At 45.1% G+C, this 24,369-nt stretch overlaps 1 protein-coding gene across 3 annotated transcripts in view; it reads left to right on the top strand.

Annotated features, from left to right (window-relative positions):
* gmcl1 (germ cell-less, spermatogenesis associated) overlaps positions 1-24,369 on the top strand; it is a 77,678-nt gene that overhangs the window by 35,118 nt on the left and 18,191 nt on the right. For 2 of the 3 annotated variants that reach the window (XM_068023104.1, XM_068023107.1), the window contains exons 5-11: positions 1,671-1,783; positions 3,294-3,359; positions 5,285-5,369; positions 6,598-6,688; positions 10,503-10,643; positions 14,149-14,218; positions 18,403-18,478. In XM_068023104.1, the coding sequence (XP_067879205.1) occupies positions 1,671-1,783; positions 3,294-3,359; positions 5,285-5,369; positions 6,598-6,688; positions 10,503-10,643; positions 14,149-14,218; positions 18,403-18,478 (642 nt within the window). The remainder of the gene's footprint in view (positions 1-1,670; positions 1,784-3,293; positions 3,360-5,284; positions 5,370-6,597; positions 6,689-10,502; positions 10,644-14,148; positions 14,219-18,402; positions 18,479-24,369) is intronic. The other variant, XM_068023106.1, reaches the window with a different exon arrangement.

The following is a 24,369-nucleotide window of genomic DNA, read 5'->3' as shown; positions in this document are numbered from 1 at the left end:
GTTAGACAGTGGTTACAGCACGGAAGGAGGTTATTTGGGCAAAGAGGACACTGAGCTGTGGTGGGAGAAGGTGGTGTCGTGGTAACATCACTGAACTAGTAATCTGCATGTCCTGGGGACATGGGTTCAAATCCCACCAGAGCAGCTGGTGGAATTTAAATTCAATTAATTAATAAATTCAATAATTCATCAAAATCTGGAATTGAAAGTTAGCCTCAGTCGCAGTGCCATGAAACTATCTTCATTTGTCGTAAAAAAAACAATCTGGTTCACTAATGTCCTTTAAGGAAGGAAATCTGCCATCCTGACTTGGTCTGGCCTACATGTGATTCCAGACCCACCGCAATGTGAGCAAGACACTCAGTTGTCAAGAGCAACTGGGCAACAAATGCAGCCTTTTCCACCGACGTCCACATCCCAAAGAAAAAAACAGTTACTTCACTTGGACGTAGCATCCATTCATGAGCTGTGCAAAACACAGTCAGAGAATGGTACAACACAGAAGGCGCCCATTGTGTCTGGGCCGGCCTTTTGACAGAGCTATCCAATTATCCCACACTCTTGCTGTTGCCCCGCGGCCATTTGGCCATGCACAATTTATCTAATTCCCTTTGAACAGTTACTGCACTGGGACCCTCTGTTATGTGGTGTGCTATAGTGTGGTACTCCCTGGAATGTGGCTCCATCTTGAACCCCAAAACTTTCATTGAAATCGATTTGTCCAAGTCGGAATTAAACCACACAAGTCGGGAAGGCTTCCAGCTTAGTAACTGAGCTCTGCTGAGGCAGCAGTCAAGGCAGTACAACATCCCTCTGTTAGTAAAGAGGCAAATCTGTCGCTGGCTGACCCTACTGTATCGTGTATTTATGTATAAACCTGAGTACTAGGCACCAGCAAAAGACACAGCTATCACTGGGCCCAATACATACATAACATCCTATCTTGGGAAGAAATACTGATTGATCGAGGAAACAAAAATAGGCACATACCGGTTACCCAGTCAGATGTGTTTCCCACCAAATGCATTGGAGTCCCGTTATAATGCTGTCACACCTCTAACGCAGTCTCGAGATATGGACCCCAGTGTATTGTGTCTGCTTCCACTGCCTTTTCAGGAAATCCAGTCACAATAAATAATGTCGCACCATCATACAAGCCGAGATTTTTCAATTGATATCAAAGGTTTTGCACTGTTTTTAATGTAACACCCATCAGAAAATGTAAGCTCTAAATGTCCAGTGTCGTCGGTAGGGATCGCCATGCCACAGGAAATCAATGCACATAAACAGTCTGCAAAAATGCTGCTTCTTCTCATTATCGCATTCAAACTGCTGCCATCACTATTGTCAGATTTGTACCCACCACCAGGATTTCACCCTAGTGTACTCACGTGTGCAATTCTGGTCACCTCATTACAGAAAGGATGTCATTGCACTAGAGAGGCTGCAGAGGAGATTTACGAGGATGTTGCCAGGACTGGAAAATTGCAGCTATGAGGAAAGGTTGGATAGGCTTGTTCTTCTTGGAACAGAGAAGGCTGAGGGGAGATCTGATTGACATGTACAAAATTGTGAGAGGCATGGGTAGAGTGGAGGCGAAGGGTCTGTTCACCTCAGCAGAGAGGTCAGTCTTTGCTCATCTTCCCTTTTTTCCTGTTTGCTTACTCAAGGACGGTTTGATTCAACAGTGTGGAGAGACCATGAAGGAGACAATCAGTTCCAAAACTGTCTGCGGCTTCTATACAGCAGCTGGGACTTACGGACTGGACTCAGTACAACAAAAGTAAGCACTGGAACATATTCAGATTTTTGTAGTGTACTCCGCTCACACAGTTTTGACACTACCGCTCTTTTCTTCATTGTTGCCCTTATCAAGTCAGTGCTAGGGAATGGACCTATTTCATACAGCTCTCCATCTGCCACTGGAGTCAGTCTCTTAGTGTAAGAGGGACTTACCTCTGACCCTGGCAGATCTTCTAGTCTGGAGGAGTTGTCGTCCTATAGGAGGTGGACTCCAGGCCTCTGTCGGCAAGTCCAGACGGATTGGGGTGGAGGCCGAGTTTTGCTGAGCCTTTTGGTTGAATCTCGAGCACACCTGGCCCAGTTCCAGTACAGGTGGACCCAGAGCTAAGCTCCCATCAATCTGCCCCAACTTCAGAAACATGTTCCCGATTACAGCGAGGTGACAATTCTTCCAGTTCCCATCCCCTCCATCCTGTGGACTCTCTTGAATAAGATTCCCATTCGTGGCAGATTAGGGACACTTTTATCCTGGAGGCCCACACTCACGTGGATCTATCCAAACACTTGGCATAGCCAGCAGACAAATGGATACTTCCATCACATGAGACTTGTCTTGCTTTAAGACCAGTGTCTATCCATTGTGCCAGCCAATTCCCGTGAGACTTGTTTGAATTCACTATGTCTTGGTTTAGCCTCTCCCATCCAAAGGATGTTCATTTTAATGAGAATTTCCATTGTGAAAACCCAATTGGAAATCCTTCAAGTATTTTTCTGTTGCCATGTTCTGGTCAGTGTACACGTACCCCCATAACCATGCAGGTCAGGAACCGCTCTTCATATCATTCCCCTTGTCATTCACTGTCTTAATGTTTCCTTTGTGTTGTGGCAGGTGGATAGAATGCAGAAGGAGGTTTGCAAGTTTGTATTCACCCTCAGCTGCAGCAGCAGCAGCAGGCAGAAATCTGGTTGTCCTGAACTCTGAGTCAGTGGTGTAGATGTATCTGAGGCAGTAGGGTTATTTCCTGATTCTGTCTGAACTGCCAGCTTCAGAATCTCAGCTTCCTGCTGAGAAATGAGCACTTTCTACTCAACTCTCACCTTGCCTGTCCACAATTTCCAGTGGTCTCCATTTCTCTGTGGATTTTCTATTTGTTTGAAACCACTTCTCTCACCTCTGTGGAAAATATCATTTTTTAATTTCACGTTCTGTCCCTGGAGCCTTGCCATCTGTGGTAAGAATTAGCTGTTACTTTTCGGAAGCAGTTGTAATCCGAGTGTGAGTCCCAGTGTTTAGATGCTTTGTGTTGAGGTTCGAAGGTTTGACTCCACAGCCTGTGAGGCACCTTCACCTCCATGGGCTGGAAAGGTTGGAAAGAGAAGCTGGAAGTGAGTGCAGTCTGAGCTGCTCTTGAAATCTCCTTACAGCTGACAAATGGAGGTAGAAATCTCCATTATAACTCGAGTATGAAACAGTCATATTAAGGTACAGGAATTCCAAGTCTAATATTTATTGAAAATGTTTTAATCTTGTTTTTTTTTCTAAATGGCAGGTGCCTTGAATGGCTTTTGAACAACCTGATGACACATCCAAATGTGGACCTGCTGAAAGATCTGAGGTAATTCATCATCATTTCAACAGTCAAATGTTGCTTGTTACTGGAGAATTCAACAATGACGTTTCTTTAAGCTCTGTAAAATGTATTGACAAAGATCAGACCATTGAGGGAAGCATGTTATCCTATCCAGCTCACCCTTCTGGAGAAACCTGCATCTTCCAACGGTCTCTTGAATGATTCCAGAGTTTTCACTTCCACTATTTTAACCCATTGCCCATTCTGGGTAATTATCACCCTTGGAGTGAAAACAATCTTCCTGCCATCACTCCACAACTTGCTCTGTACCAACTTAGAAAAGTAAAAAAAAAAGGTGGCAGGACAGGTTGAGAGAGCACAGTTAATAAAGCAGACAGTAACCTGGGATTTATTAATAGAGGCATAGAGAACAAGAGCAAGGAGGTTATGTTGAACTTGTATAAGACACTAGTTTGGCCTCAGCTGGAGTATTGCGTCCAATTCTGGGCGCCTCACTTGAGGAAAGACGTGAGGGCATTGGAGAGAGTACAGAAGAGAGTCACTAGAATGGTTCCAGGGATGAGGAATTTCAGTTAGGAAGATAGATTGGAGAAGTTAGGACTGTTTTCCTTGGAGAAGAGAAGGCTGAGAGGTGATTTGATCGAGGTATTTAAAATCATGAGTGGTCTGGACAGAGTGGACAGGGAGAAACTGTTCACACTCGTGACAGGATTCAGAACGAGAGGGCACAGATTTAAAGTGATTGGCAAAAGAAGCAAAAGCGCCATGAGGAAAAACTTTTTCACGCAGCGAGTGGTTAAGGTCTGGAATGCGCTGCCTGAGAGTGTGGTGGAGGCGGGTTCAATTGAAGCATTCAAAAGGGAATTCGATTGTTCTATGAAAAGGAAGAATGTGCAGGGGAATGAAACTGAGTGAATTGCTCCTTCAGAGAGCCAGTGCAGACATGATGGGCTGAATGGCCTCCTTCTGCACTGTAACAATTCTGTGATTCTGTCATCTGTCCAGCACCTTTCACGACCTCAGGACGTTGCTAAAGTACTTCACAGTCAATGAAGTAGTTTTGAAGTGTAGTCACCCTGGATCATATAGGAAACACAGCAGCTAATCTGAGCAGACTTTAGAAAGGATAGCAGAGCTTTGGACAGGGTACAGAGGGAGTTTACTCACAAGGTACCAGAGATGAGGGACTTCAGTGATGTGGAGAGACACGTGGAGAAGCTGGGGTTGTTCTCCTGAAAGCAGGGAAGTTGAAGGAGGTGTTCCACTGGCAGGAGGGTTGGAAAGCAGAGGATGCAGCTTTAAGGTGACCCAGAGGGGAGACGAGTTGAATTTTTTTTTAACGCAGCGAGTTGTCGTGACCTGGATTGTGCTGCCTGAAAGGGCAGTGGAAGCAGATTCAGTCGTAACTTCCAAAAGGGATTTGGTGAAATACTTGAAAAAGAAACATTTGCAGGAGAGTGGGGTTAATTGGCAAGTTCTTCCAAAGAGCTAGCACAGGCACAAAGGGCTGAATGGCCTGTATATTTTACGATTCTCAGTCTGATATATGGTTCATAATTGGAGCTGGGTGGACTAAAAAGTCTTCACTTTATCTGCAAGTGACTGCTCGACCCCTCAAACTTTGTAATTCTTCCTGACTCCCTGCTGTTACCGTAGAAGCAGGTTTCTGCATAGTCCTGTCCATTAGTACTGAGAGTGCTTACCATAGAGCAGGGCCATGCTGTTCACTGCCGTTCACAGCTGTTACCATGGAGCTGTTAGAAGTACACTAGTACTAATCATCCTCCCGTTTGGACCTCAGGAGACCCAGCATCAGCTCTCGTATTCCGTCAGTGTAGCATGAGAACGGGATCCAGCTGTCGTCACTGTATGCTTGCAGGATAACAGGAGAGCCTCTTATTGTCACTGCTGTTGGTTTGACAATGCTGTCTTTTATTCCACTCATGCAGCCTGGGTCTGATGGAGAAATTGATCAGCTCTCCAGACTTGTTTGTCATGCAGGTGGAGATGGATGTGTACACTGCACTGAAGAAGGTATGTATACCATAACAACAACTTGGATTTATATTGCGCCTTTAACCAAGTAAAAATGTCCCAAGGTGCTTCACGGGAGCGTTATCAAAAATAATTAGACACCGACCCACATAAAAGGTATGAGGGCAGATGACTGAAAAATTTGGTCAGGCAGGTTTTAAGGAAGATTGTAAAGGAGGAGAGGTTTAGAGAGACGGAGAGATTTCGGGAGGGAATTTCAGAGCTTCGGGCCCAGGCAGCTGAAGGCATGACCACCAGTGTCGAGCGATGGATATGGAGAATGCACAAGAGGCCAGACTCAGTGTGGTCGAGTTTAGGATATACTTGGGCATTACGCTTGGTCGTGGCAGAATAAACCAGAGATTGCTTTGTTACTGGCTGATCCAAGCTGCTGTTCATCATCCCATGTAAAATAACAGTACTGGTATTGGTTTCTTCAATTCCTCCTGTACCAGCCTGATAGTCACAATCTCAGAGGTTGGAAATTGCAGATGTTTTCGAAGAATTGCGAAGATGTCCACTCCCCTCCCTGATCAGCACAATCTAAGGAGTGGCTGGAATGGGTGAGAGGAGCCATTTTCATCAAGTTGTTCAGCTCATTGGTTCTCAAACGTTTCCAGGTGGGAGAACCCTCCCCCCGCCCCCCACACCAAATATTAACACACTCCAGAAATCTGACTTGTGGAAACTTGCTGAGCATATGAACAGGCTGCTCAAGCACCCAGCCTCCCCCTGCCTTCCCATTCCCTCTTGCAGGTATTAATAATCCTCTTGGGGATCCTGTGGAAGGGCAGCCTGCATGTCAGCAGAGTTTCCATTCCAACGACTGGGCAGTGTCCTGTGAAGAGAACGACCCAAACATGACAGAAAGAAAGAAAGAAAGACACAAATCGAGTCACTGCACTCGAGCACAAGTTTCTTTTGTTTATTCTCTCTTGTGTTGCATCTCATTGACGTTTGCAGCATTCAAACCAGTACAACACGGTGAACATCTACTTTTACTTTGCTGTCCGCTGTTTTCAAGTTGCTTTGGCTGACGTGTAAACCTATTTAAACATGCAGTGTCAACAGTACTCCATGATGCATATTTTATCATTGCAGCTACACAATCTGGCTGGCAGAGTGAGTGTACAAGCACACTCAGCGTGTTCAGAATACAGAGAGAAGCAGCTCTATTTGTCCCCCTGTATCTCGGACTCCGTTTGAACTGAATCCTTACTTTTTGCAGTGGATGTTCCTTCAACTGGTGCCGTCCTGGAATGGCTCCTTGAAGCAGTTGCTGACTGATGCAGATGCCTGGTTCTCCAAACACAAGAAAGGTGAGTGCTGTCTGCTGTGGGTAGGGATGGTTCTTCTACATGTCTAGCTGAGGGCCATGACTGCTGGTGTGGTAATGCACTTTGCTGACAATTGGTGAAATGTAAAACACAGGCTGACCCCAGAATGTACTTGTTACGTGCCTACGAGACCCAGATTCTGATCAGGAAAATAAGGGCAAAAGCATGTTTGTTGTGATACATTCCAGTGCTGTCTGTTTCTGTTTAGTTGCTCCCTGTCTCCTTTCAAGTTCAGCAGCCACTTTACATGAACCAGCACACTCTATCGTTTCTGGTGGCTTGCGAGAATGCCGTGATTCTTCCATTTCCTCAGGGTTTCTGTTTCAGAGGCCAGCTTCAGTGGACACAGTATGCAGTTGCCATCACATCTCTTTCCACTATGTGGAAATCCATTGACAGAAACCAGACCTTCTGATGGCTGTTACACTTACTGGTCCATTGTGTAATAAATAGTAGATGGAAAACTGTTGGGAGTCAGTATAGTGCAGTAAATTCACATTGCCTGTTTTCATACACATTTAAATTTCTAATGTCTGTGTATTTTACTGCTCCATTTATTGGACTGTCTGCCTTTCAGTTATCAGCACATGGCTTTGATTAGCAATCTCCTTCCCATTTCCTCTCCTCACAGCAAAGTCTCAGAAGGATATGCCAGAATCTTCCCAAGGGCAGAGGTTAAGGAGGTTTCACCTTTCAATAAAAAAACAAATGAATCTTGGCTTGTCTGAAATCGTGCCACAAGGCATCATTCAACATCAGTCATTTCATCACTGTTGGACTTGCCCTGTGGCTCTGTCTGTTTATGTGGGTTACAAATATTCCAGAACCGTCTAGTCTGGGGATTGGAGAGGGACTGAGTGGGACATTATGGGTTGGATTCAGTAGGACTGTCAGGTGGGGAGGATTCAGTGCTATCCTGGGAGTATGAAAAGGGAGCTCGTTCTGGTCAGATCCAGCTTGGTACTTGATCTTTCTTGTCACCTTGTCAGCACTTGTTCTTCAGCAGAGCTTTGGACCATTCAGTTGCTTTTCTATTTACCCACTCATGTGGAAACTCAGTTTGTTCAGTCGAATTAAAAGCAGGGACCTTTACCTGGTGTTCATCGAGTTCCAGAAAGAGCTATTCGTTCTACCTTGCTATTGGATTGTTGTCCATGGTTAGGAGGCTGTGTATTGTTGTTCTGTCATTCAGGGTGATCGTTGGCACAGTCAGTTGCCAGTGTACTAATTTGCTTTTGTTAACATCTGCTGCTGCCTAGGGTGCCCTCAGTAATTTGTTGGTACACTTTGCCAGCTCACTAACAATCACTTACAACTTCGAAAGACTTGAATTTATTGCCATACACAATCATCTGACTGTTACCACCAGCAAAAAGAAACACTTGGAAACATTGTGAACTGTGAGGAGTATCATATAGAACTTCAAAAGGACATGGACAGGTTGGTGGAATGGGCGGATAGGTGGCAGATGAAGTTCAATGCAGAGAAATGTCAAGTGATTAATTTTGGTAAGAAGAACATGGAGAGACAATACAAAATAAAGAGTACAAATCGATAGGGGGTGCAGGAGCAGAGGGTATATGTGCATAAATCAATGAAGGTGGCAGGGTACATTGAGAGTGTAGTTAATAGACCATACAGCATCCTAGGCTTCATGAATAGGGGCAGAGGCAACAAATGCAAGAAGTTATGGTAAACTTGTATAAACCACTGGTTTGGCCTCGATTGGAGTATTGTGTCCAGTTCTGGGCACCACACTTTAGGAAAGATGTGAAGGCATTAGAGAGAGTGCAGAAAAGGTTCACGAGAATGGTTCCAGGGATAAGGAACTTCAGTTACATGGATAGACTGGAGAAGTTGGGACTGTTTTCCTTGGAGAAGAGAAGGCTGAGAGGAGATTTGATAGAGGTGTTCAAAATCATGAGGGGTCTGGACAGAGTAGATGGGGAGAAACTGTTTGGGTTGGTGTAAGGATCGAGAACAAGAGGGCACTGTTTTCAAGTAACTGGCAAAAGAAGCCAAAGTGACATGAGGAAAAATCTTTTCACGCAGCGAGTGGTTCGGATCTGGAATACACTGCCTGAGAGTGAAGTGGAGGCACGTTCAATCGAGGCATTCAAGAGAGAATTGGATTGTTATCTGAAAAGGAAGAATGTGCAGGGTTACGGGGAGAAGGAGGGGGAGTGGCACTCGGTGAATTGATCCTTCAGAGAGCCAGCACACGCATGACGGGCCGAATGGCCTCCTTCTGTGCTGTAAAAATATTGTGATTCTGCGACTTTTTAACAATTCAGGGTGAAATATTGACAATAAACACCAATTAATCCAGCCCCTAGTTAACTTCAGGTTCATTACAATGAATATAGGTGTCTTTCACATGCTTGCAGATACACTGGGACTGCCCACTAACTGTTTGAATGAATGAAGTGTATGTTTCATGGGCAGCAGCTGTGCTGAGTCTGCACCTTGAGATCCAGTTCAATATCTTGGTGAGTGTAATGTGCCCATTGATGGAACAGAAACCCTTGTTCCGTTTGCTGGTTATATTGCACTCTCCCACTGGATTCCTTTGACTTCAGAAACTAGCAGAATAAATGGTCAGTTTGGTCATGGCTTCAGCTTGAAACTATTCAACGGGTATATTGTGAATAGATAAGTACGCAGGAGCAAAAAGAAAAAAGAACTTTGAAGAACATGATCATTTCTCCTAAGAATATGGAAAATAAACAGTCCCAATTCCTGTGCGAACACTGGACCTGGAACATGGTTTCCTGACCTTTACGTGGGAATACCTTCTTGTTCTATCTTTGTGACATACTGGCTGGCTGGCTCTGTGACTGTCTTTCTCTCACTCTGTGTGTGTGTGTGTCTCTCTCTCCCTCTCTCTGCTTTTTTCTCTCTCTGGTGATTTCAAAAGGACTGCTGAATTGCAGGAATTTTCGCAGACATAAATTTGAACTGCTTTGAAGTGCAGTTGATTGCAATCATTGAAACTAAAACGAATCCCCCTGCTGACTGGGTGGCAGACTGGTACATCTGTGGGAAGGTCTTGGATTGTAGCTGACTTTCCCAGAACGGTCTCCAAAATGACAGCCCAGGAGTTGCTCAGTTCAAGGCCAGCGAATGGGAAACTAAGGGAAGGATGGAGCACTGCTCTTTGCATCATTGACGGACTGACTCTTTCCTGTGCCGTTCTGTATCGGACTGGCCTCTTTAAGGGAACATGGCTTTAATCCTGAAGGTGCCACGATGAAAAGAGAGGATAAGCAAAAGTACATCACTGGCTCCCTCCAGATACAAAATCTGTTCAAGAAAATGGCAGAGTGATGTTCAAAAAAGCAGAAAACTGATTGAATAAAAATTGTGCATTAACGTACGGTCTCTGTACAGACTTCACAAAAAGCTGTTGCACAGTGGCACGGAAAGATTTTACCCAGTTTTATTTTTCTACGGCCCGTCTTTTTTCCAGCCTCTGCTTGTTCCCCTAATGTTGTCCATCATTCTGCAGCTGAATGGCCTGCTTTATCTGTCTGACGATGTGTGGTGGTTGGCTCCTTCCACAGGCGAATTACCCACATCAGTTACATTCATATTTTCCCCGACCTTATTTGTGTCTGTGATTTCCTCTGACATAATACTTTGTCTTTTTAATACTTTATGGATTTGTATGGTCATACTGTGCAGGGTAATCTCTCGGTTTATGTTCTTAAGATATCTGTTTGCTGGTCAAACAGCTCCAAATTAGAAAAGCATTGATTCAGTCAAGAGTAACAATACAGTTTGTTCTTTCATACAGAGACCTGCAGTTGCAGCAGCTTCCTGGACACAGAACAAGGACAGAAGTTTGCAGTCGTCTTTAGTCACGTTCGCCTGCAGTATGTCATCAATGACCTGATATCTGCTAAAATTATTGAACGGGACATGATTATTCCTTCAGGTGAGCAACATCTCTGTTCCTCTGGATTACACAGTACCTTCAGTCAGATTTTGTTTCAGTTATTGGCTGCAAAAGGTGACACCATCAGTCCCAGGCAGAATGGAGATGATTGGATAATTCCCCCAACAGTCACGCCTGGAGACCGCACTGCTTTAAGTGACTGGGATTGATTTTACACTCCGAATTTATGTTATGTAACAATCTGCCACTCACTATTGCTGGAGAAATAATCCTGCTTTTATCAGGAGACTTTGCTCTCGTTTCACTCATGAGCTCTGTTTGCTGAGGTTCGTCGTGACTGTTGAAATAGACTCTGTTCACTGTAAATCACATGCTTCCTAATTCAGCCACAGAGACCAAAAGCACCCAGCATTCTGATCCTCTGTCTGCACTCAATGAATTGATCTCTGTTGGGGCAGCTGTATTAAGCACCCCTGCGCCTGAAAATGGTGATTTGTCCCAAAATCCCCACGTCCACTCGGTTTCCAGAGAAACCTGCTGGAATTGTATGGCCATTGGGTTGAGGGTAAGATGGGACTTGGCTGCAGTGATTCTCCCATGGCCACAATAGCTGACTGACACCCATTAAGTAGGAATGATGACATTTGGTCAAGGTACGACAGGAGGCTGAGGGACACCCACGCAACGAGAGCCGTTCCTGCCTTGTGCCAGAGCGCAGCTCATTTTGACAGATCAGCTTTCCAAGTGCAATCGAAGTACAGACTGGTAAAGAATATCTCACTGAGGCAAAAGTTATCTGAGATAGAGAGAAGAACTGCTCCCTCAGTCTCCCGTCAATTAATTAGGAGCTCGTGCAGGAATAAAACTGCACGCTGCTCACACCTTTATATCCGATTTTGGAAAAAGAAAAAATTGTTGCTGTTGAGTCCAGGGTTAGTGAGAATGATGCACTCGGCTGTGTTCATTTTCCTTTTCGCTGGATTAGAATCATGGCTTTGTCTAATCCAGTGAGAGTACTCAGTGTTCCATTGTGTGCCTTGTGAATAGCTGACAGGATTGGTTTTTTGAATGTCTGTTTGGGAGGTCTGAGTGCTTCAGGGATACTGGGTCCTTGTTGGTTGAAAGTCAGTGTGACACCTGCACTCGGGGAGCTTTCAGCTTCAGGAAAGCCGCAATCCTTGAAGGTGGCCCATTTATCATCTGCAAGCTGAAATTGCACTGAGAAATATTATTGGCAAACGGCTTAATGCATTGATACGAAATTCATCTACCCATCTAAAATAAACAAGGGCATGTCATTTGTTAGCAGCACATGATTTCAGCCCTCTGTTGATTTATTTTACTGTTACATTCTGAATAGCCTCTTCTCTGTATCTGTGGGTTAAGCCCTGAGCAGCCAACATAAAGTCACGTCAGCTGGTACTGATAAACTGTCTTCCATGTCAAAAAAAAAACAAGGCCCAGAGAGCTGTAAGGTGATGAAATTGAATGGCGAACCAAAGAACGAGGGACTCGGGAGAGGGTGTCCAAACGTTTGGTCAAAGAGGTGGGTTTTTAAGGAGCGTCTTAAATGAAGAGGGTGAGTTGGAGGGGACAAGGGAAGGAATTCCAGAGCCGGGGGGGGTGGGGGGAGGAACCTTGATGGCATGGCTGCCAGTGGTGGAGCTGAGCAAAGATACATCAGAGACTTTTGACCAGTCTGTTTGACGGGAGTATGAAGGATATTGCACAGTTCAGGAAACCTGCTTCACCAGTTGAAATGTGTGTGAACTTTCAGTGGAGGCTGCGATAAAGGTTTTTTTGTCACTGCTGCTTCTTGTGTCATGGGAGCTTCTTGTTACTAGTGTTACGACCAAGGCAGGAGAAATGCACTGTAAATTGAGTCCCACTTCTCCATGGGTCAGAGCAGATCAATACATGTTCCCACCCACCGAAGAATAGCCAGTTAGACTCTATATGTCCTCCAGAATAAAGCACACCAACCAGGCTTCTTAAAACAACGACAACATGAACTATTTATTAGAAAAAAATGAGAAGTCTTCACCACCAATGAGATAATGAAAATGATACATGAAAAGCTCCTTATTTCCATAGACCTCATGCACACACATGTACATTCAAAAAAACTGGTTAACTGGGGAAAAAGGATTTTGGTTTACACAGGGGAAAAAAAATAATAAAAATAATTCAGTTTGTCACGTTCTGGTAGAAAATCCTTCGGTTGGGTGAGGTGCCCCAGAGTCGAACAGTCAGATGCTACTCGAAGTCTCTCCAGGCAAGGTTGATGAAGATGGGTAGGTGTTCAAGGCAATTCAGCTACAGCAGGCATCACAAATAGGTCTTTCAGCAGGAGTGTAAGAACAGGTCTGCTTCGGACTCGCAGCAGCAACTTTCTTCAGGTTCCAGGATTTCCCAAGGCACAGGAGGAAACAGGAACCACACTGGATGCAGGAATTCTTCCGAGACAGGAGGCAATCGGTCTCTGCCACCTTTCGAATACAGGATTTCTTTTCAAGAGATGCAGGTTTCCGTTACAGGGAGAGGTCTTTTTCTCTCGTCTCCAGGCAGGTCAGATCTCAGTTTCAAAATGCCTGCTCTTTGTCCGACTCACTGGTTTTTCAAAGGGTCCAAAGTGAAAGTAAACCTTCCTGAGCCGATCACATGGCCAGACACAGTGTCTCCCCTGCCATTCAAAGTGTTGTTCTGAGGAGGTCAAAAACCCCTGGCTGGTTTCCATGAAACTGCTTGCTTTTCCTATTCTTGCATACAAAGTCAACATCCAAAAATTGCAGCTACTTGCAGGTGTCCATGTCCACAAAATTCCAAGATTTTAGTACAAAAATAAAACCTCTTGTTGCACGAGACATTGACCATCATCATTGTGAAAATACCTGGGGTGCATTGGTGAGGTGCCAATGGAAATTGGGTTTGGATTAGCTGACTTGGAACTGGTTTAAAACGGAGGTTGGATGGCTGGTTGATGGTCGATCGTGTTTCTCAGGAGCCAGACTACATGCTGCATCAGTCGTGCTGGCGGTTGACTGCATGCATTCAGCAGTGCCAGAGAAGCTGGAGCCCATGACGAAAGGCAATTGGAGATGTGGCATTGATCCATGGGCATTTTAGAAAATTCCCATCTTGTCGTTTTAGGAGCTGGTGCAGCGAGGCATGTACAAACTGCACCCTAAACCTAAGCACTTCCCCCAAGGAAATTTCAGAAATGGTCATGACTTTGCATATTGTTGCTAACTTAATATGAGATTATTTTCATGTTCAAATTGATTTGCAGTTGGATATGGTGTTAAACTGGGAGAATGTAGTGGGATTGAACTTCTCTGATGAAATGTCAAATGTTAAAAATCGTGCCACATGTTGGCTACTTTGATCGTGTTGCTTCAACAGACACAGGCCAATTTGAGAGGCTGCTGAAGGTGTCTGGCAGACATGGGGGTAAGGGAGTGTGACACACGTTCACCCATCTTGATCATGCTCAGTGAGGTTGGCAAGTCTGACCTTGAATCTAACAGGGAGCTTTGTTTCCCAGGCTGGCTGTCTGCAGTGTACAAGAAACAGTGGTTTGCTATGCTCAGGACGGAGCAGGACAGTGACCTCGGGTAAGTGCCCTGACCTGAATTCTTTATAATAAATCTGATGAAAGCTTATTTTTTTTGGAAAACACAACCTCCGTAATGGCGAGAATGTCTTGGATTTTCACTTGCTTGGCTTGGCTCACTGGTGAACTCAGACAGTACTGCCCTCCTCGATCTCAAAAGCCTGCAGTTTCAGGGACTTGGCTTCTTGGATGTCACTGCCCTATGATGTAACCAGGACCCTGGTGGCTATTTTAGGTTGGAACTGGTTGGGCTGCACCCAAGTTCAGTCTTCAGTTCTTTTACTGGGGCCTGGAGGAGCATGAATACTCTTGGGCTTCTGCAAAAACAATGTGGACTGCTGTGGCTAGGGCACACCTGCCCCTTCCCTGCATCACCCCCAGCCCCCCTGCCCCAACTTAGCCCGCTGGCAGCCAGGGCAGCCTGCTTTTGGGAAATGACTGACCCCTCACTCAAACACTCAACCTTTACTTTACAGTTACATGCCAGTAGGGGATTCGACTACATGAAACATTCAGAAGTTGCACCCAAAACAAATGTGCACAGCAGGCACGCACACATCACCTGTACACCCTTAAATACACACCAACACCTACCTGTACTGTGTGCACCCAGGCAAACACACACACGCCAGGGCCCCTGGCTAGTGTAAAGCTGCTGGTTATCCAAGATGATGTCTCACAGCCCAACTGCTTGTCTAGCTGATTGTAGCAGCAATGCCCCTGCTTTCCAATGATGAAACAATGACCTTTCAAATGACCCTCCGAACTCACAAGAACCCTCAAGCATCCAAGTTATACCACATCTAATCCCCACAGTAGATGCAAGGTTTTTCCCAGGAATGACAGATTAATGAGAGAGCCGGTGTGTTAGGTCTGAGCTGGCTCAGTAGCTGGAATATAACAGCATACAATCTAAGAGACGCAATTCCATTTACATGGCAATCCTGGCAATGTTCTGTTGCAGCACTGTTCTTTAGCTGTTTCAGACAAATACTGTGTAATATGGGGGAAAAACATGCATGTATATATCATCTTTCACAACCTCCCAACGTCCCAAAGCACTTTACAGACCATGAATTACCTGGGAAGTGTCATCACTGTCATTATGTAGGAAATGCAGTAGCCAGTTTGTGCACATCAAGCTCCTACAAACAGCAATGAGAGATTGACCAGGTAGTCTGTTTTTGTAGTGTTGATTGAGGATAAATATTGGACAGGTCTCTGGGGAGCACTCCTCTGCTCCTCTTCACACAGCACCACGGCATCTTCAAGAGCTACCTGAGGAGGCAGATTGGGCTTCATTTTAACCGAAAGAGGAAACCACTGACCAGTGCAGCACTCCCTCAGTACTGACCCTCCGACAATGCAGTGCTCCCTCGGTATTGACCCTCCGACAATGCAGCACTCCCTCAATACTGACCCTCCAACAGTGCAGCGCTCCCTCAGGACTTTTTTTTATTCATTTCACTGGATGTGGGCATCACTGGCGAGGCCAGCATTATTGCCCATCCCTAATTGCCCATGAGATGGTGGTGGGGAGCCGCTGCAGTCCATGTGGGGTAGGTACACCCACGGTGCTGCTAGGAAGGGAGTTCCAGGATTTTGACCCAGTGACTGAAGGAATGGCAATATAGTTCCAAGTCAGGATGGTATGTGACTTGGAGAGAACTTGCAGGTGGTGGTGTTCCCATGCATCTGCTGCCCTTGTCCTTCCAGATGGTAGAGGTCATGGATTTGGAAGGTGCTGTCTAAGGATCCTTGGTGTGTTGCTGCAGTATATCTTGTAGATGGTACACACTGCTGCCACTGTGCGTCGGTGGTGGAGGGAGTGAATGTTTGTGCATGGGGTGCCAATCGAGTGGGTTGCTTTGTCCTGGATGGTGTCGAGCTTCCTGAGTGTTGTTGGAGCTGCACCCATCCAGGCAAGTGGAGAGTATTTCATCACACTCCTGACTTGTGCCTTGTAGATGGTGGACAGGCTTTGGGGAGTCAGGAAGGTGAGTTACTCACCGCAGGATTCCTAGCCTCTGACCTGCTCTTGCAGCCACAGTATTTATATGGCTACTCCAGTTCAGTTTCTGGTCAATGGTAGCCCCCAGGATGTTGATAGTGGGGGATTCAGCGATGGTAATGCTGTTGAATGTCAAGGGGAGATGGTTAGGTTCTCTCTTGTTGGAGATGTCATTGCCTGGCACTTGTGTGGCGCGAATGTTACTTGCCACTTATCAACCCAAGCCTGGATATTGTCCAGGTCCTGCTGCATTTCTACACGGCTGCTTCAGTATCTGAGGAGTCCCGAATGGTGCTGAACATTGTGCAATCATCAGCGAACATCCCCACTTCTGACCTTATGATTGAAGGAAGGTCATTGATGAAGCAGCTGAAGATGGTTGGGCCCAGGACACTACCCTGAGAAACTCCTGCAGTGATGTCCTGGAGCTGAGATGATTGACCTCCAACAACCACAACCATCTTCCTTTGTGCTGGGTATGACTCCAGCCAATGAAGAGTTTTCCCCCTGATTCCCATTGACCTCAGTTTTGCTAGGGCTCCTTGATGCCATACTCGGTCAAATGTTGCCTTGATGTCAAGGGCAGTCACTCTCACCTCACCTCTTGAGTTATGGCCTTTTGTCCATGTTTGAACCAAGGCTGGAATGAGGTCAGGAGCTGAGTGGCCCTGGCGGAACCCAAACTGAGCGTCACTGAGCAGGTTATTGCTGAGCAAGTGCCACTTGATAGCACTGTTGATGACACCTTCCATCAATTTACTGATGATTGAGAGTAGACTGAAGGGGTGGTAATTGGCCGGGTTGGACTTGTCCTGCTTTTTGTGTACAGGACATACCTGGGCAATTTTCCACATTGCAGGGTAGATGCCAGTGTTGGAGTTGTACTGGAACAGCTTGGCTTGGGGCGCAACAAGTTCTGGAGCACAAGTCTTCAGTACTATTGCTGGAATATTGTCAGGGCCCGTAGCCTTTGCAGTATCCAGTGCCTTCAGTTGTTTCTTGATATCACGGAGAGTGAATCGAATTGGCTGAAGACTGGAATCTATGATGCTGGGGACTTCAGGAGGAGGTCGAGTTGGATCATACACTTGGCATTTCTGGCTGAAGATTGTTGCAAATGCTTCGGCCTTATCTTTGGCACTTATGAGCTGGGCTCCCATATTGTTGAGGATGGGAATATTTGTGGTGCCACTTCCTCCTGTTAGTTGTTCAATTGTCAACTACCATTCACAACTGGATGTGGCAGGACTGCTGAGCCTCGAACTGATCTGTTGGTTGTGGGTTCGCTTAGGTCTGTGTTGCATGCTGCTTCCACTGTTTCGCATGCATGTAGCCCTGGTTGACAGCTCATTTTGAGGTATGCTTGGTGTTGCTCCTGGCATGCCCTCCTGCACTCTTCATTGAACCAGGGTTGATCACCCGGCTTGATGGTGGGGGATATGCTGGGCCAGGATATGCTAGAGTCGGGGATATGCTGGGCCGTGAGGTTACAGATTGTGGTTGAGTACAATCCTGCTGCTGCTGATGGTCCACAGTGCCTCATGGATGCCCAGTTTTGTATTGCTAGATCTGTTCGAATTTTATCCCATTTAGCACGGTGGTAGTGCCACACAACACGATGGAGGGTATTCTCAATGTGAAGGCAGGACTTTCTCTCCGTAAGGACTGTGCGGTGGTCACTCCTACCAATACTGTCATGGACAGATGCATCTGCGGCAGGCAGATTGTTGAAGATGAGGTCAAGTAACTGACCCTCCAACAGTGCAGTGCACCCTCAGTACTGACTCTGTGGCTGTGCAGCACTCCCTCAGTACTGACTCTGTGGCTGTGCAGCACTCCCTCAGTACTGACCCTCTGACAGTGCAGCACTCCCTCAGTACTGACCCTCCGACAGTACAGCACTCCCTCAGTACTGACCCTCCGACAGTACAGCACTCCCTCAGCACTGACCCTCCAACAGTGCAGCACTCCCTCAGTACTGACCCTCCGACAGTACAGCACTCCCTCAGCACTGACCCTCCAACAGTGCAGCACTCCCTCAGTCCTGACTCTCTGGCTGTGCAGCACTCCCTCAGTACTGTACTGCAGTGTCAGCCAAGATTTTGTGCTTAAGTGTCTCGACTAATGTGTAACAAGTTAAACTCACTTTAATTGGAATGTAACTGTCTTTCTAGGCCAAAGGAATTGAACAAAGAAGAATTTGAGGGACACAGTATGCGGTGTGGACGAAAACTGGCAAAAGATGGTGATGTAAGTACAGTGGAAAAGGGAAATGAGTTTTACCTAACCAGAATTCAAACAATAATAGTAAACTTCTAGCTGATAGCAACAAATGTGTATGAAATTACAAAGAACTTACAACACAGAAACAATTCAGCCCAACCAGTGTATACTCCACTCAAGTCTCTCATCATTCCTCATTTCACCTGATCAACGTATCCTTCTATTCCTTTCTCCCTCGTGTTTATCCAGCCTCCCTTTAAATACATCGATACTATTCACTTCAACTACTCCCTGTGGTTGTGAGTTTCACATTCTCACCACTCTCTGGGGAAAGAGGTTTCTCCTGAATTCCCCATTAGATTTATTCGTGATTAATTGATATTTCTGCCCTCTAGCACTGCTTTCGTCTGATATCCTTTGCATTTATACATAGCAGAATCTTTTACTTTTCAAAGAAGAGCTGAGAATGGTTTTCCGAGAATTCCATCTTCAGTGCAGTGTTAAAATGTTAACAATGTTGCAAGTGCATTCATGCTCGGAAAAGATAGGGACAGAGGACATAGGAAGGTAGGAACAGGAGTAGGCCATTCAGCCCCTCGAGCCTGTCCCACCATTCAATGAGATCATGGCTGATCCGCGGCCTAACTCCATATACCTGCCTTTGGCCCATATCCCTTAATATCTTTGCTTAACAAAAATCTATCTATCTCAGATTTAAAATTAACAACTGTTCTAGCTTCAATTGCTGTTTGTGGGAGAGAGTTCCAAACCTCGACCACCCTTTGCGTGAAGAAGTGCTTCTTAACATCTCTCCTGAACGGTCTGGTCCTAATTTTTAGACTATGCCCCCTAGTTTTAGAATCTCCAACCAGTGGAAATAGTTTATCTTTATCTAGCCTGTCTTTTCCTGTTAATATCTTGAAGACTTGGATCAGATCACCCCTTAACCTTCTAAATTCGAGCAAAAACAGGCTTAATTTGTAATCTCTTCTCGTAACTTAACGCCTGTAGTCCAGGTATCATTCTTGTAAACCTACGTTGCACTCCCTCCGAGGCCAATATATCCTTCCTAAGGTGTGGTGCCCAGAACTGCTCACTGTACTCCAAGTGGGGTCTAACCAGGGTTTTGTACAGCTGCAGCATAACCTCTGTGTCTTTATACTCCAGTCCCCTAGATGTAAAGGCTAGCATTCCATTAGTCTGTTTGATTATTTTCTGCACTTGCTCGTGTCATTTTAAAGATCTATGCGCCTATTTTAAATATCGATACAACAGTCTTAGTTCACTCTAGCTCTTTTGTTGCCAATCCCAGTACTGCAATTGACAGATTTTCAGCCTCTTTTGAAATGATCTGACTATTCTTCAACTGTTTGAAAGTGATCAGTTTTATATCCCTAACCCATTTTATATCAGGATAGCATTTAGACCCATTCATTTCACAGCCAATAAATTAATACATGACAGACAGCTCAGATTTATTCAAGGCAAATCCTGTCTGACTGAATTGATCGAGTTCTTTGATAAAGTAACAAAGAGGTTTGTTGATGGTCGTGTGGATGATGATGTGTGTATGGACTGTGATTGATAAAGGACTGCTTCATAGATGTGTTCGTAACATTGAAGCTGATTGACACAGTCACTGCCTCTGATACCTCAATGTGTCAGTGACTCAGGGAGAGAAAGCAGTGTGTAGTGGTGAACGAGACGGTAGTGTGCAACGTTCCCCAGGGATCAGTGTTAGGATCACTGCTCTTTTTGTCATAAATTAATAAGTCATACTGAGGTATACACAGCAGAATTTCAAAGTTTCATCATGACACAAATCTCGGAGAGCAGATTTTCTAGATAAGTACCAGGGATGAAAGACATCAGATACATGGAGAGATGAGAGAAACTCGGGTTGTTCTCCTTGAAGATTTAATGGAGATGTTCTGAATCATGAAGGATAGAGTCAATAAGGAGAAAGTGTTTCCAGTGGCAGAAGGGTCAGTAACCAGATGGAAGCTAATTGATGAAAGAACCAGACGCAGCATGAGAACTGATTTTTTTTCACATCGTGAGTTGTTATAATCTGGAATGCACTTTTTGAAAGGGCGGTGGAAACAAATTCAACTGTAACTTTCAAAAGGGAATTGGATAAATACTTGCAATGGAAAAAATTGCAGTTCTGTGGGGGGAAGTGCAGGGGGAGTGGGACTGATTGGATCGACCTTTCAACGAGCTGGCACAGGCACGATGGACCGAATGGCCTCCTTTTGTGTTGCGATTCTATAATTCTAATTACTTTTGAAGTGTAGATTGTTCAGACCTCAGTTGAGACCATTAACTTTAAAAGAGATATGAACTCCCCAGACCTATTCAAGAATTACCCGACAAGATTCCACGTTTTAAGAACTTTTGCTCTAACAACTAGACTAAACATCAGCTTGAAATATACAGTACTAGTAGGTAGCTTCTACACGAAATTACACTCGCAAACCCCACACCACATTTCTACATTATACATTGGTCTCATCGAAAAGGTATCCTTGAAGCTAAAAGTCTCAAACTCCTCCCAGTTGCAATGGGTTGGATCTGCTAGTGTCCTTCTCAAAGCCAATATCCTCTTCGCTCACTTCTTCCGAGAACATTCGACTGGACTTCCGTTAAAAAGGCAATCTCTGGTGTCTCCCTTGGTCTTTTCTCCTCCACAAACCTCGAGTCTTCGAACGGGGTTCAAATCTAAGTAGCCTTTTGCTGGTCATTTGCCTTTTAGAATTTCTCAGAGTCCATAGGTCTGGCCACAGCAAAACCACCAGTGCCTTCCTTTGTTTCCAGGTGGTAAAAATTGTCATTCGGATTTGCATTTGAGAGTCCCTGGCTCCCTGTTTACATTCTGAGAGTCTGGGAGAGCGAAACCCATTGTCCTTTCGGTTACAACCTGGCACCCTGCTTTCAAAAGGGACTTTGATCTGGGTTCCTTGTTGTCATGGAAACGAAGACCCCTGCCTTGTCTCTGGGCAGATTTTGTGTGAGGTCACATGTCTCTTCCGAATGTCCATTTTACACTGCATTAAAGATCGCAGTTTTTAAAACATAACCATCTGACAAAGTTCAGCGGTCATAACACGTTGCTGTTGTTCCTATAAAAGCGTAGCAGTCGACTTGCACTAAGTAGTTATCTTCAATTTGTGTCCTCTGGTTCCCGACCCTTCTGGCACTGAGAACAGGTTCTCCTTATTAAAACTGCCCCTGACATGGAGCACCTCTATCAACGCTCTCTGCCGAAAGGAGATACATGATTAGTTCATCTGTTTGACTGGTGTGGGGTGAGGATATTGGGAGAACTCCCTTTTCTATATCTTAAAAAAAGGACGTTGGAAGGTTTGATATCCACCTGTACCTGGAGACGAGGCCTTGGTTTACTCTCATCTGAGAAATGGCACTTCTGACAGTGCAGCACTCTGTCACTGCTGCACTGAATTGTCAGTGGAGACAAAATGCTCGGGTCTCTGGAGTGAGATTGGAAGCCACCTGGTGATCCAAATCAAAAGTGCACCCATGCTGACACTTGTGTACAATATCTGCGTGTTCAGTACGATGGATGGAAATGGGTGTCAGCTGCACTGTTAGGACCAGGTGAGAAAGAGGCCTCGGGTTTCCCTCTCAGATATTGACTGGTTTAACCGTAGCAGAGTTTAATTTTTAAAAACACCGTGTTTTTAGCTCCCCCCTCAGTGGATCCTTGTTCACTGCTCTCCAGTTGTAAGGCAAAGACATCAACCAGACAGGTTTTCTTCGATTTAAACAAGAAAAATGTACGTTTGTTAATCTTAAACTCTAATTCGGTTGAAGACTACGAATACACGACGTGACCACGCTAGAATGCATACGTGATAAACACACACGCTGATAGAGACAGAAAAGTAAAAAGAATAAAGGGGAAAAGTTTGAAGCAATAGCTGGGGTTTGTTTACTGTCTTTTGAGTTCGATGGAGAGTCTTTGACTGCAGGTAAATCTTGCCGTTTTGTTGGGGCCCAGTGAACGCTTTCAGACTTTTTTCGATGTAGGGGTGTTCTCCCTTAAGGTTTAAGTGTCTTCAGTGGATCTGGAAATTCATGAGAGAGAGAGCTAGCCAAGAGAGAGGCTGTCTTCTTCCAAGTTCATTTGCAGTCTCCCAAACTGTGCTGTGAGCAGTTCAAACAAACCTGGGCCAGCAAGTTAGTCATGTGACTAGTTGTTTCAACTAACTCCTGCGTTTGTGGATTCTCCATCTTTGCAGACACCGTGGAATGCTCCGGTTTCCTCCCACAGCCAAAAGACTTGCAGGTTGATAGGTGAATTGGCCATTATAAATTGCCACTAGTTTAGGTAGGTGGTAGGGAAATATAAGGACAGATGAGGATGTGGTAGAAATATCAGATTAGTGTAGGATTAGTATAAATGGGTGGTTAATGGTCGGCACAGACTCGGTGGGCTGAAGGGCCTGTTTCAGTGCTGTATCTCTAAATCAGGACCCACTTGGCTGTGAAGCACGGGATGATAGTGAGATACGTGAAGCATTTCAGGAAATGGAGGAAGCAGTGCACTGAGGTTATTTATAAGCTACTGAGCTTTTTATTTTATTTTTCAAGCTCACCAAAGCTGGCAAATCAATCCATTGTCCAGATGGTTGTCAACTGTAATTTTCCAGCCCCAGTTCCCAGTAGGAAAGAGGAGTTTGAATCCCAGCCTTGAAAGCCACTCATTAATGGGTTTAATTTCCCCAGTGTGCTGATTTTAACATGTTCAGAAAGGGCTATTTTAGCCTCTTTGGTCAGTGACAGTCTTAACCAGTGGGTGACCATTAGAGACCTTGTCATGGTCTCCAAAGGGAAATCTTGTTCTAAACTTCATGTTCTTTGTTCTGGTCAATGCCTGTCCAGTTTCACAAGTCGGATGCATTGTTTGTGTTGATGAGGTCCCTGTATCTGATTCTCACACTGTCGAGAACTTGTCAAACCAGGGAGCTTTGAACAGCGCTAACAGGGCACTAGTTTGCTGAAACACTAAGTGTTTGTTCAGGGAGGATCTTTGTAGAGTCAGCTCAAACATCACAGAAAGAATATCCTTCGAACCCAGCGAGCCTTTCACAACCTTCACTTCATGATTGAAAAGATTCTGCACATGTCTGGTGTCTTTTCATCACTTTCTGTCGTGTGAGAGTTTGGTTATTGTACTGTTGCAGTCTTTTTCACTTCTCTGATTTTTATTCCAATATTATTGAGCCTGCCCCTGGAGGCTGCTATTTTGAGGCATCAGAGAACACAGGGGACTTGGTTGGGTATCTCAGGTATTCTCTGGTTAGTGATTTACCATAATTTGGAGTTCATTAGTAAACCTGGACTCCGCTAACTCATGTTCTGAAAGTAAAGACACTGATTATGCTTCATAATTGGGGTAAACTAGTCCAACCATAAGCACGAGAGAGGGTTCCAAACTTTCAGAGCATAGCAACACATGAAGTTGGTGTGCAGGAGAACTTGAGTTACTCCACCACTCTGAGAGTGAGAACATTCCCTCTTCTCAACCCAACACTGTATTCTAGAGTAAAAACAAGGAACGCTGGAAATACTCAGCAGGGCTGGCAGCATCTGTGGAGGGAGAAGCAGATTTAACGTCAGAACTTCAGAAGGTTCTGAAGAAGGGTCACTGACCTGAAACGTTAACTCTGCTTCTCTCTCCGCAGATGCTGCCAGACCTGCTGAGTATTTCCAGCATTTCTTGTTTTTATTTCAGATTTCCAGCATTTACAGTATTGTGCTTTTATATTACTATATTCTAGAGGCTTAGTGCTCTCTGGGAAAAGAGGATCCGCCCAACATCCATTCAGTTCCTACTCTTCCACAATTCCCCTGTTCCTTCCCAATCTTTTTGACTGGAAGAATCAATCATTAGG

Source organism: Heterodontus francisci, chromosome 47 (assembly GCF_036365525.1).
Source record: "Heterodontus francisci isolate sHetFra1 chromosome 47, sHetFra1.hap1, whole genome shotgun sequence".
Taxonomy (NCBI): domain Eukaryota; kingdom Metazoa; phylum Chordata; class Chondrichthyes; order Heterodontiformes; family Heterodontidae; genus Heterodontus; species Heterodontus francisci.
The sequence above is the reverse complement of the archived record's forward strand: the minus strand, read 5'-3'. Positions and strand labels throughout refer to the sequence as shown.